Raw genomic sequence first — 14,382 nt, forward strand, 5'->3', positions numbered from 1 at the left:
CCGATTCTAACCAAATTTGGACAGGTCGTATAGAACGATACGAGCTTCAGAAGTGTAAGTTTGGTATAGATAACTTAAAAAATTAAAAAGTTGTTCATACTAAAAGTTGCGTATCGACTGTTCGTATTGATCGTTCCGATTTCTACCAAATTTGGATAGGATGTAATGGGCAATTAAATATACCCAATTTATGAGTTTATGTTTATGTGCAGCTATATGATATAGTGGACCGATTTAAACCAACTTCGGTCAGGATGCAAAAGACCAACTTCAATGCATATTCTATCAGTTTAGTTAAGATATCTCTTAAAACAAAAAAGTTTTTCATACTAAAACTTGATTTTAGACCGAACGGTCGATTCGAACCAAAATTGGTGAAGATGTAAAGGACAACATAGAATATACAGTTTGTGAGTTTGGTTGAAATATCTTAAAAAATTAAAAAAAAGTTTTTCATTGTAGAGTTGGATTTTCGAGTGATCGTTCCTATGGCAGCTAAATTGAAAAGTCAACCGATTTGAACCAAATTTTGTAGGGATATATCACTGCGGACGGCAGTTCGCTTTAGTGACGAAAGCATTACGAAGGGTGCGGTGCGAAAGGCGACTAACAATATAAACAGCTAAGTTGGAAAACTTGCTATGATTGTTCGATCAGATCGAGCTATATACCCATTGAAAGGTTTAGTAATAAGTTACAAAATAGCTTACTAAAACTTTTTCTAATTCACCTAAGTCATGAGATACGGGGGTGTAAGTGGGAGGGGAAAGATGTATATGATCGCAGCTTATGAAGCCGTTGGGCTTTTTGGTAAAATTTTATTTTTTAAAAATTCTTACGAAAATACGCGTCGATTGATACCTCGATGACCCAAATCCGACAACTGGTTCAAAGGATAACTAAATTTTAAATTTTTAGTGGTCATCTCAAAATGAAATAAGAAGTCAGTTTGTTTGTCTGTTTGTATCAAAGCGCTAAAAAAAAGATTAGATGTAATGATGGGGATTTATTCCTTTTCGAAACTCTAGAAATGTTTGTTCTACGACTTGTTGAAACAACCGCTAGTTTAGCGGGAAAACGCTAAGTCCCGGTAAAATTGAAACCTCAACAGTTTCCAAACCATAGAAGCTACAGATATGCTCTATATATCATTGGAAAGGTGTGTTTGAGGGCTTTTATGCGTACCTTTTATTCTAAAGTACTAAAAAATTTTGTTCGTCACAAAATTGGATATCAGAAATTATGGAGCTAGAAATTGCTTTCGTCACTAGACTTTTACCTCGTGTAGAGTTTTTTTTTATGGGATAACACATTACACATCCTGCGAAATTGGAAGATATATCTTAAGAAACTGCAGAAGTTTTCATACTTAAGGCTAATTGTGAACCGATCTCTCCTATGGCAGCTATATAATATAGTAGACCGATTTGAACCAAATATGGTCAAAATGTGTAAAATATCAACAATGTGATACTGTGTGAGATTGTTTAAAATATCTCAAAAATCACAAAAAATGTTCATATTAAAGGTCATGCCGCTCCACAAGGAAGTCATCAGAGTCGATAAAAACATGCCTGGACACAAAATAATATTATATTGCCGTCTACCCATAAATTTTAATGAATCATATCTTAAACGACGCGTAATTAATGCAGCTATGCAAATAATATAAAATGTAATAAATTTTTTTTCGACTTTTCCTCGAATTTTAAAGAATAATAAGAAAAAAGCTTAAAAAAAATCATCATTTCTTAAATTCAAGAATTGATATCTTTGATCTATAAATATATTTATTAGGTTTCAGAAAAAGTAAAGCTTTTTAAAATCGGTTTTGGCATTCTCGAGTAATGATAACAAATGTGGGCGCACCTCTGAAAAATAATAATAATAAAAGCCAGATTTTTAAAAAATTCTAAAAAAAAATCTCTCCATAAAAAAAATTTATGGCTGCTGCCTAGTGATATCAAACTGCAAATCGTATGGAGTTTTTTATTCCGTGGTCGTTTCCTACTACTTTAGCCAAGTAGTGGGTTACACTAGTCCAAAAATGCGGAGAAAAACATTATTTGTGCCACGAAGTTGAGTGACAAGTGCCGCTGGCTTAAATATAGTTGGACAATTCACTTCTCCAAGATCTGATCAGTAGTACGCTTCAGACAAAGAAGAGTTGCTTCAATCTTTAATTTTGTGTTTCGTTGAGTCTTCTTAAAAAAATCGACCAAGAAGGGGAATTCTCATTTTCATTACAAGTGAACTTTTCGAGAACCTCAGTCATTTTTCTTGTAATGGCATTCATACAAATAATAGAAACTCGTCTTCTACAGTGTTTGAATTTGACGTTTTCAAATGCAGATCATATGAACTTTTACTAGTCGAAAAAGGTCCTGTCCTTAACAAAGTTCTAAAGAGAGTTTAAATGGCTTTACATACAAACTAATTTGTTTTAGGAGATTTCAATTTATGTCTTCACATGATGACAGGTTGTTGGGGAAAGGATTTTTTATTTCTTAGTGAAATTCTAAAGGTTATACTTCATTGCTACAAATGGTAATACCCATATTAACTCGGCGTTTTTAAATACCTCCGAAATAGTAATCATAGCAGATTTATATATATTTAAATTATTGTCCTCTAGGAATATTCAATATAATATATTGTTCTGAAAAACTTTTTATTATTATTAGATAGTTATTTCATAAAAGTACTTTTATATATAATGAAATAAGTAACAGGTACAGTCGGGATCTCGACTATAGCCTTGCCGTCCTTTTTTTTTTAGATATTATAAGCTTATAAAAAAAAAATCTAAAAATGACACATTTTGTTTCTTGTATCTCTTTGTAACAGTTTATTTTATAAAATTCTTATAAAGTTTTTTCAATGTTTAGGATACAGCAAAAAACTTTTTTCGGCAAGCTTTTAATTTCCAGTCTGCATATTTCAAGTTCTTCCCTTTTTCCATATCATCCGTACCTAATTTATTTTTTGATGTTTTATTTCATTTTGTCAAATTATTACAACATTCCTTTTTAAAAATTCAATATTTACGTTCTAGTATGTGTATTTTGTGAGTCTGTGTGTGTGTGTAAAATTTGACACCTTTCCAGTGAGAATTTCGAAAAAAATCTGTATTGCTCGATGAATTGTCTCAGCTATGTTGTTGTTTCAAAATTTCATTCCCTTCGTCCTTACCGTTGGGGCTGTCGAATATCAGTCGGTCAGTCAGGACAAATATGTAATATATTCGATTAAGAATACAAATAACTTAAAACTTAAAGAATAGATTTACTTTACATGCTTCTGTATTTTCTTATAGATAACAAACATTTAATTGTGATACAAAAATATATAATATATTGAGCCCTATTTGCACAAAAAACGTAAGCGCCAAAAGCAAACTTTACAGGAAAGCGTTTTTTTTTTTTAAGTTATCGTGTGTCGTGTTTCGTATGCCGTCTGTCGCTTACGTTTAATTGACAGGCCAATATCTCCGTAAATATATAAATTAAAATTTAATAAATGCGGTTAGTAATTATGAACAACAATTGCTTATGTTCGATTTCATTGCTCTACATGATGTTGCTATCTTGACACATTAATTGTATTTTTTTTTTGGTATTTATTTGGTATTTATCGGTGTATCGTTTCTTGTTGTTGCGGACAACATACATCCGGTTGTCAGTTTCTTTTCCTTTCGTTTTGAGCTGCGAAGTGAGAGGTACATATTTTAGACAATTCAAAAATCTGAATGCATCGACGTATTATTGATTTTTAAAGTGTTCATATTATTTAAATTACACTGTGGAATTGGGGACATTATTAAATGTAATAAACGTTTTTATTAAAATGTTAAAATTCTTCGTCTACTTCCAGGTTCAAAATGGGTCGTCGGCCTGCAAGATGGTATGTACATACACACATATGCTTATATTGCTATAAATAATTTGTTACTATATGTTATAGTTACCGCTACTGCAAGAACAAGCCCTATCCCAAATCGCGGTTCTGTCGTGGTGTTCCCGATCCAAAGATTCGCATTTTTGATTTGGGCAGAAAGAAGGCCAGTGTAGAGGACTTCCCGCTCTGTGTCCATTTAGTTTCCGACGAATACGAACAGCTTAGCAGCGAAGCCCTTGAAGCTGGACGCATTTGCTGCAACAAGTATCTGGTCAAGTTCTGCGGCAAGGATCAGTTCCACATCCGCATGCGTTGCCATCCATTCCATGTCATCCGCATCAACAAGATGTTGTCATGTGCCGGAGCTGATAGGTGAGTGCACTTATAAAAGTAATTTAATGGAAACCACTTTATCCACATCGCATTCTCTAGGCTCCAAACTGGAATGAGAGGCGCCTTCGGCAAGCCACAAGGCACAGTTGCACGTGTCAGGATTGGCCAACCCATCATGTCAGTGCGCTCCAGCGACCGCTACAAGCCACAAGTTGTGGAAGCTCTTCGCCGTGCCAAGTTCAAGTTCCCTGGACGCCAGAAGATCTACGTGTCCAAGAAGTGGGGCTTCACCAAGTACGATCGTGAGCGCTACGAGGAGCTGCGTGATGATAACCGCCTGGAAAACGATGGCTGCAATGTCAAGTACCGCCCAGAGCACGGTCCAATGGCCGCTTGGGAAAAGGCGCAGCGTGAAGTTTATGCTTAATGTAAACCTCATAATGAATTAATAAATTCATAGTTTCTGGATTTTGCACTATTCTTTAGTGGAATAAATGTTAGTGCGAATTTCAAATTATTGTCTATTTCGACGTACAAGTGAAAATGACTATGTTCATTAATCATTCAATTCGTTACAATCGTCTGATGATGGCTTAGGTAATTGTGTGCTAGCAAGAGTCAAGCTTATATTCTCGATCGGCATCCACAGCCGAGTGGATATGGGCGACTAGATTTGAGAGATGGTAAGAGCAAGGAGGACCATGATTGGAATATAAACTCATTATAATAAAACCTACAACACCTTATAGTCTTATGACCATAAGAGCTAGAAACAGGAATCTGTCGGTTTCTGGATACCAGATGCAGATCAAGTTTTTTTTAACATGAGTAAAAAAATTAACAACAAAAAAACTTGCGTTATTTATGCAAATAGGGTTCGATATAACTAATATCTATTGATCTGATTAGATTTTTCTGGGTTTTCCCCCAACTATGCAAGAAATTTTGGATTACACAGCCACACAAAAAAATATTTTTTTCTGATCTTGGGGTCCCACTATGCTCACTATGTCGCTGAATTCGAAGTCCATTTAACCCCAGCACGTCAGGGTTTTGAAATAACCCCAAAAAACCAATATGGCGGACACTTTTTTGAAAATTTCATTGTATATGTTTAAAAATCGTTACTCGGGGGTTTTTGGGATCGCTCATCACGAATTTAATGTCAATTTTTATTTATTTAAAGCTTTTTGCACGAGTGGACTTGCATATTTTATGATTTCATAAGAATGCAAAACCAATACGAAAAAGCGTTACTTTTCGGAAGGCTAGTGAATATATTTGTTATTCATTCATACACATTTTTAAATGTAAACCAACAGTTTTGCAGCTAACAATTTTAAAATTAAGAAAATTTTTTGATTCTAAAATTCTATGAAAGTTCAAAAAAGAAAATATAATATTTTTGCTTCTTTATTCACACACATATAAATTATGCACTTCGCTAACCCGATTCTAATTGAAGGTCACTTTTTGACTGTTCGTCCCCATGACAACTATATGTTATACTGCTCCGAGTCAGGTTGTATGAAGGAATACCTTTTTCATATTAAAGGTATAATATGATGATCCGTTTGCAATCCAATTTGGTCAGGACCCATAAAAAAATTTTAAGTCGGTTTTCGTCATCTGAGGCTCCATTTTAGAGAGTTGTGCAAATGTACTCAAAATGACATATGATATGAAGCTCAGGAGCTCCAAATGAATGGATGAATTTGAACTCAATTTCGACCAAATTCTAATAAAATTAAGTTCTCGTAGGAAATTCACATTGACAACATTCACATGACGATACATGGGTTTGAATGGATGGGAATGTGAACTTGTTTTGAATTAACAAGAATTAACAATTTGACAAACAAAAATCAGCTTGATTTTGTTTCCAAAGTAAAGGTATTGTAGGCTTGAGGCTTTCAGCTTTAGAAAGAACCCAAATATTTTACTTTATTTAAATTTGACTCCAAAACGATGTCCAACAATTCTCAATTCAGACTACCCTCTGTAGAATGTGTTACATTGTATTCCTGTGTTTGGGGATCTTAAAAAAAAATACCTACAAAAGATAATAGTCAAGTGACGAAACTCTTTTGTGATGAACGATATTCAATTTAATAGATAAATTATATAAAAATCGGCACTGCGCAAAAAAAGCTATTTTTGGGTAAATATCGCAAAATGATGAGAAAAAGGAAAAAGGAAGGCAATTAAGCTTAAACAAGTGGAAAAGACTATAGTCGAGATCCCGACCATAGGATACCCGTTACTTATTTCAATATTTTTAAAAGTATTTTAAAGAAATTACTTGTATTACTTTGAAAACATTAAATCGCCATAACTACCGTTCTACTTGTCCGATCTTGATGCGATTCAGTGGGTTAATAGATAATATTACAAGATAACGTTAATTACGCGATTTGTCGGGGCGGAAAAGGGCGTAGCTTAAATTTGAAACAAACTTATGGTCTCTGAGATCTAGGCGCTCACACAGACGGACGGACGGACAGACACACATGGCTATATCGGCTCGGCTGTTGATGCTGATCAAGAACATATATATGGGGTCGGAGATGCCTCCTTCTCCCTGTTACATACATTTTAACGAACACAATATACCTTTTTACTTATTTTTTAAGCTTTCAATGTATATTTAATCTATTTCAATGACCAACCCAAAACCCATTAGATTGCATAGAAGTTTCTAAACCCTCTAAACAAGATAATTTAAGAAAATCATATGATAGAAAATTTTTTGATTTTTAGTAACTTCATTGAAATGTTTGAATTTGTGAAGCGATAACCTTGATATAAAGCTCCTTTCACTCGAAAAATGTTAAACTAAACGTTTTTAGACTAAAACTTTGATATTTATTTTTTTTTTTTAAAGAATTTAATATTATTCCTCTATATTGCAAGCAGATCAAGCTTGTTTCTTTTTTCGATCGGACCACTATATCATATAGCGCCCATAGGAACAATCGGTCGAAAATCAAGTTTTAGTATGAAAAACTTTTTTGCTTCATGAGATATCATAACCAAACTTAAAGAATAGAATATGCATTTTTGTCTTTAGATTTCAATTGCATTTAAATTGGTTTTATACATCCTTACCAGTTCAAATCGGTTTAATATATCATATAGCTGCCATTGAAACAGGTGGTCGAAAATGTAATACAGCGCTCTGCAAGGGCGTCAAGTGAGGAGAATATTTTTGAATTTTTAGCAGTCTTAGCTTTTTCAGTAGCACTAGGCATCAGCCAAAACATTATAAGAACCAAACCTACTTTATTGAATAGACTTTGAATCCATATGACGAATTTTTTTAAAAATCTGGCTTTTTTTGTTACTTTTTTCAGAGGTGCGCCCACATTTGTCATCATTACTCGAGAATGCCAAAACCGATTTTCAAAAGCATTACTTTTTTTGAAAGCCAATGAATATATAAATATATCTATCATTAATACAAAGTTTAAGATTTAAATTAGTAGTTTAAGAGATACCAATTCTTGAATTAAGAAAAATATAATTCTTTTTTATTTTTTTTTACTTTAAAATTCGAGGAAAAGTCGAAATAAATGTATTACATTTTATTTTCTATTTTATTTACATAGCTGCATTAATTACGCATCCTTTTAGATACGATTCAATTAAATCTTTTGAGAGACGGCTTAGTAACTAGCATATAAACAAAGAAAGAAGTTTTACGCAAAAGGTTGATTTTCGACTGATCGTTCCTATGCCAGCTATATTGAAAAGTCAACCTATTTGAACCAAATTCTGTATAACACGTTACCAGATACATAACCTGCGAGATTGGATGATATATCTTAAGAAACAGCAGAAGTTTTCATACTAAAGGCTGATACTGAACCGATCTCCCCATTGGCAGCTATATGATATAGTAGACTGATTTGAACCAAATATGGTCAAAATGTGTAAAATATCAACAATGTGATACTGTGTGAGATTGGTTAAAATATCTCAAAAATCACAAAAAATGTTCATACTAAAGGTCAGCCGCTCCACAAGGAAGTCATCAAAGTCGACAAAAACATGCCTAGACACAAAATAATATTATGTCGTCGTCTCTCCATATATTTTAATGAATCATATCTTATACGTCGTGTAGTAAATGCAGCTATGCAAATAAAATAGACTTTTCTTCGAATTTTAAAGTAAAAAAGCTAAAAATAAATCATAATTTTCTTAATTGAAAAATGTATGTCTCAAAAACTACTGGTTTAATTCTTAAACTTTGTATTAATGAATTATAAATATATTCATTATTATTCATCATTATTAGCTTTCAGAAAAAGTAAAGCTTTTAAAAATCGGTTTTGGCGTTCTCGAGTAATGCTCGACTGTAGCTCCGTCCATCTAGTTATACCCGTTACTTAAAAAATAAGTTATAATACATATTTTGTGGTAACTAACGCTACCGTTGGAGCAGGTCAAGTTTGTTTTAAATTTTTGACACGCCCCCTTCCGCGCCCGTAAATCGCGAAAAACCGGTCGTTCGTCTGTATAAACACAAGGATCTCAGAGACTATAAGAGAGAGAGATCAACCAAATTTGGCACACAGATTTCTATATACCCCACGCAGATCAAGTTTGTTTCAAACATTAGCCACGCCCTCTCTGCCTCCGCAAATCGCGAAAAAGCACCACACCGACAGTTCTTAAGATAATACGTTTTTTGTGGTTATTTACGATTCCTATTAGTATTTTCTATTAACCCACTGAATCGCATCAAGATCGGACAAGTAGAACGGCAGTTATGACGAATACAAGCTTTCAGAACAAAACAAGTATTTTCTTTAAAGTACTTTTATATATATTGAAGTAAGTAACGGGTTTGGTCGGGATCTTGACTATAGCCTTTCCGACTAGCTTTTAGCTGAATATGGTAAACCGTTTTCCAGAAATTTGAATATACGTAATGGCAGTGCCTTAATTTTGGAAATAAAGGTGTATCGCGAAAAGTCAAACTGATAGAAAAAAAAAACAAGTGCAGATTCAGCGCCCCAAAATACCTTGAAAACAACTATCAATTTGTAATTAACAAACACCTTGTTCCCTTGTGTTGTCTTTTAAGCCAGATGTCGGATTGGTGTACTTACTCAACTTAATAAATTTGGCCTCCTTGTTTTATTTTTTGTATTATAAGTTTCATAATAATAAGTGAAATAAATTAAAACATTAAAATCAAAATACACGAACCCCTGACGACCGATTCACATGCGCTTGCTCTACTTACCAAGCGTGTGTACTTAATAACACACAATTGTTTCAAGTCTTCTCGATATCTTGATTTAAAATTTGTTTTTATGTATTGTACTTTTCAAAAACTTGGGGCAAAGCTGATTTCAGAACCTTTGAGTTTATCACAAATACTTACTCATTCAAATATAGTTTCGAAAAACCAAGTTGGCTAGCAGAAAAACTTCATTCAAATTCATATAAACTCAATTCGTTCTCTTTTACAAATTCAATGCATTGAGGAGCATTCAGCTGAACTCATTCTAACTCATTCATTGAATGAAATCATTCAGCTCCCTTCACCATATGTCAAAAAAATGGGCTTGGTTCACGATAATTGAGACATTTTTGGGCAATATACTGAATGCAAAACTTTTTTCTTTTTAAGAAATTTCTTAACCGGTAACAAAATACCAAACTGCAAAAGGAAGCCAAACGAAACCCGATCTTTGTTTTGCTTTTATTCTTGCATCTTGAAGTTAAAATTGTTGTCATCACTATGAATGTGTTATCTCAAAATTGAAAGAGGTCTTTCCTTTAAGGGCTTTGTATTAAATCTTACCTGTGCTCAAAAAGAGAAAGGCTACTTTGTGACTTTGTGCAAACTAGGCACTGCCCACACACTTTGAAACCCTAATACGTACCCTGCGGTTCGGCTGGTGTTGAGGCATCACCTAGCACGTTTTACTTGGCGCATTTTATCTCAGTTTTATCAAGATATATTTTAATGATGGTCCGTGGCGGAGTGGTTAGAGTCGCCGCTTCAGTCTCAAAAAATGGGAGTTTGAATACCCACACGGGCAGAATTGTAAATTTAATTTAAAAATGAAAAACAAATATTCGAAGCTCCAATCCGGGAAAAAAATATTCATAAATATATAATTTATATTATATATTTATATTATATTTATGCACGACTAAAAGCAGTCGGCAAAGAAAAAATTAACAAGTACACAAATTATGTTGGAGATTACAAATACAAATAAAATTAAATATAAATTATGAACTGTAAAGAAAAAAATTTAAGTTAGATCTGGGGTAAGCTAAAATTATAAATCATCCAACATTTGTTTCAAGGATTGGGGAAAACCCAGAAAAACCCAATCAGACCAATAAAGATTAGAGTTGTTAATAGTAATAGAATGAATGTTAGACTATTATTAAGTAACATATCAAGTTATTAGTATTAGTAAGGTCAGGGATTAACAATAGGTATTGGAAAAGTGCGGATTTTAGGGAAGGGAGAGAGAGTTCTGAGAAGAAAACGTGAATGAGGCTATTATATAGTTGGTGCATAAAACACGAAATGAACTGTGTGAAGCGTAATCAGTTGTGCATGTAGATAACAATAAAGGCTTGAAACTCTTAGAAGACCTGCGGGGACCGAAAAGGTGAGGAGGACCAGGGAATTAGAATCGATATCGCCAATAATCAATTTGTGAAGAAAAACACCACCAAGAGTTTTCCTACAATTAATTAAAGACCGAAGATTCATAAGACGAAGCCTATGGGAGTACGGTGGTAAACGAAGGTTTAATGAAACCATGCACTCCTTTGGCGTCATTAATTATAGTGGAGATGTGCAAATTGAAGCATAATTTGCAATCAAATAAAACTCCAAGATCCTTTACAGATTTTATACGTTGCAAAGGGGCATTGTCAATCTTATAAGAACCTAAATAGGGCCCAGTACGACTAACTGTCATGAACATACACTTTGAACCATTGAGATGCAACTTATTGACCGAGCACCATAGTTGCATAGCGTTCAAATCGTCGTGCAGACGATTATTAAGAAGGGGATCAGTGTATGAAAGTAAGTAACGTGAACCGAACTCGAAATGGTTGAGCAAAGAAGCACTTTTTGGGTCCTACCTTTTAAGTAGGTGGAAACCCAACGTACAAAGGCGGGAGGGAAACCTATGCAATTAAGTTTGTAAAGTAAGAGGTCATGGTACACAGAGTCAAAGGCTTTACTGAAGTCAGTGTTTATGACATCAGTTTGCTTTTTCTCTGAAAATGTATCATTTACCAGGGAGGTAAATTCAAGCAAGTTGGTCATAGTGGACCGACCCTTAATAAAGCCGTGGTGTGCAACTAGGAATGTTGTCTGGCCCAGGAATGAAAGAAGATTTTAAAAAGCTAATAAAGGAGATTATAGTGTTATAAGAAATAGAGGGAGCAAACATAATATCAAGTAAAAGACAATATTCATAAATATATAATATCAAAGTAAAAAACAACAAAAATATATAATAAAACAAAAATCTCCTTTTTTTAAATTCGCAATAGTTCCTTTGCTCTATCGAAAAACCCATCTACAACGTCCTAACGATTGCTTGTCCCACTTGGTATTAGGGAAGTTGCTAGCTAAGAGTAATGCAGCGCCGTACCGCTCGGTACATTTGGCAGTCATGTAGTTGAAGAATTCGTCAGAAAATACATATGAAAGTTATTTAAATGATTGCAGCTAATAGGGCCGTTGGGACCTTTTGGTAAATTTCTTTATTTTTTAAAAATTCTTATCAAAAATATGCGTTGTGTAATACCTCGATGATAATTATTATATATTTGAAATTTTGAGACTAGATTTTATGATGGGGATTTATTCCTCTTCTAAAATCTAGAAATGTTTGTTTTACGACTTTTTGGATACATTTTTGTATCGGTCGAAATTCACGTTTTAGTACGAAAAACTTTTTGTTTTTATGAGATATCTCAACCAAACTGATACAATATGCATTTAACTTGGTTTTATATATCATGACCAAAGTTGGCTCAAATCGGACCACTATGTCATATAGCTGTCATGGGACCGATCGGTCCAATATTAAGTCTTAGTATGAAAAACTTGTTTGTTTTACAAGATATCGTAACCAAACTAATGGAATATGCATTTAAGTTAGACTTATAGATCCTAACCAAAGATGGTTCTTATTGAACCACTATATCATATAGCTGTCATAGGACCGATCGGTCCAATATTAAGTCTTAGTATGAAAAACTTTTTTTCATAGTAAATAAGGGGTCTTTGACAGTAGAGTATGCTCGACTGTAGCAACGTGAGCGGGGCGGAGCCCCAAAGTTTCCTTTATAATTAAAGAAAAAATTTTTTTTAAATATAAAAGAATTTCAACAACTAAATTTGTATATTTTACTATCTGCCTGCATTAATGATAAGGTTACAATGTCAACCGCAAAAGCAATTGCAAAAATTTCTGATATCCCACAAAAAAAACCTCTACTCGAGGAAAAAGTCTAGTCACGAAAGCAAAAGATTTCTGACATTCAATTTTATGACGAACAAAAATCAGTTTAATCTAAAATTATTAAATATTAAAAAAAAAACCATTTTTTATATTAAACTGAATTTTGTTCGTCACAAAATTGGATATCAGAAATTTTGGGGCTAGAAATTGCTTTCGTCACTAGACTTTTACCTCGTGTAGAGGTTTTTTTTGTGCGATATCTTATACATCCTAAACAAATTTGGTTCAAATCGGTACACTATATCACTACTGACGGCAGCTCGTAGTGACGAAAGCAGTACGAAGGGTGGGAAAGGCGACTAGCAATATATACAGCTAATATGGAAAATTTGCCATGACTGTCTGATCAGATCGAGTTATATACCGATCGAAAGGTTTAGTCCAAACTCATACTGAAACTTCTTCTTCTAACTCACCTGGTTCATGAGATACGGGGATGTAAGTGAAAGAGTCAAAATTTAAATGATCGCAGCTAATGGGGCCGTTGGGGTCTTTTGGAAAAATTTGTTATTTTTAGTTTCTTATCAAATAAAAAAATAAGCGTCGACTGATACCTTTATCACCCAAATATGACAACTAGTTCAAAAGATAATTAAATTTGAAAATTTTAGTGGGCTTCTTAAAATAAAATGAAAAGTCAGTTTGTTTGTATGTTTGCATCAAAGAGCTGCACAACCTTAAATGTAATGATGGGGATTTATTCTTTTTCGAAAATCTGCAATAGTTTGTTTTACGACTATTTGAAAAAACAGCTAGTTTAGCTAAGTCAGCTAAACTATTGGATTTCAGAAATTTTGACGCATCTAGACTTTCATAACTAGACTTTTAGTAAGCCCTCAAATTTACCTTTCCAACGATATATAGGACATATCTGTAGCCTCAGCCAAAGTTTATGTTTCATATACCAAAAAACGCATAATTGTACGTACTACAACATATTCAACATTTAATAAAAAATCGTTACAGCCGTTTTGTCAGAAATCGCCAAAATGTAAGCTTAACGACTTTATTTCACCTGTAAATGTTAACTGAGTAATTTAGAAAAAAAGTTTAAAGGTATGTCTAAAAGCCCTCAAGCACACCTTTCCAATGATACCTGTATGTTCCATATATGGTTTGGAAACTGTTGAGGTTTCAATTTTACCGGGATTTAACGTTTTCCCGAGGTTTTTTCAAAAAGTTGTAGAACAAACATATCTAGATTTTCGAAATGGAGTTAATCCTCATAATTACATCTAAGCTTCTTTAGCGCTTTGATGCAAACAGACAAACAATTTTTTCATCTCATTTTGTCCACTAAAAATTTCAAATTTTTTATCTTTTGAACCAGTTATCGGATTTGGGTGATCGAGGTATCAATCGACGCGTATTTTTAATTAAAAATTTTTTTTTTAAATAAAAATTTTAGCCAAAAGTCCTCAACAGCCCCATTAGCTGCATCCATTGAAATTTTTCCCTTCCCACTTACACCCTCGTATGTCATGAACCAGGTGAGTTAGCAAAAGTTTTAGTACGCCATTTTGTAAGTTAGGACTAAGCCTTTCGATTGGTATATAACTCGATCTGATCCGACAGTCATAGCAAATTTTCCAAATTAGCTGTATGTATTGCTAGTCGCCTTTCCACC

At 33.6% G+C, this 14,382-nt stretch overlaps 1 protein-coding gene across 1 annotated transcript; it reads left to right on the top strand.

The window, feature by feature from the left end:
• Positions 1 to 3,658: 3,658 nt before the first annotated feature.
• On the top strand, positions 3,659 to 4,729 carry LOC117782541 (60S ribosomal protein L10). The gene is made up of 4 exons (XM_034619565.1): positions 3,659 to 3,718; positions 3,874 to 3,903; positions 3,964 to 4,269; positions 4,330 to 4,729. The coding sequence occupies exons 2-4, from the start codon at positions 3,881 to 3,883 to the stop codon at positions 4,655 to 4,657; spliced, it is 657 nt and encodes a 218-aa protein (XP_034475456.1). The 5' UTR covers positions 3,659 to 3,718; positions 3,874 to 3,880; the 3' UTR covers positions 4,658 to 4,729.
• The last annotated feature ends 9,653 nt before the right edge of the window (positions 4,730 to 14,382 follow it).

This window comes from Drosophila innubila, assembly GCF_004354385.1.
Source record: "Drosophila innubila isolate TH190305 chromosome 2L unlocalized genomic scaffold, UK_Dinn_1.0 5_B_2L, whole genome shotgun sequence".
Lineage (NCBI taxonomy): Eukaryota > Metazoa > Arthropoda > Insecta > Diptera > Drosophilidae > Drosophila > Drosophila innubila.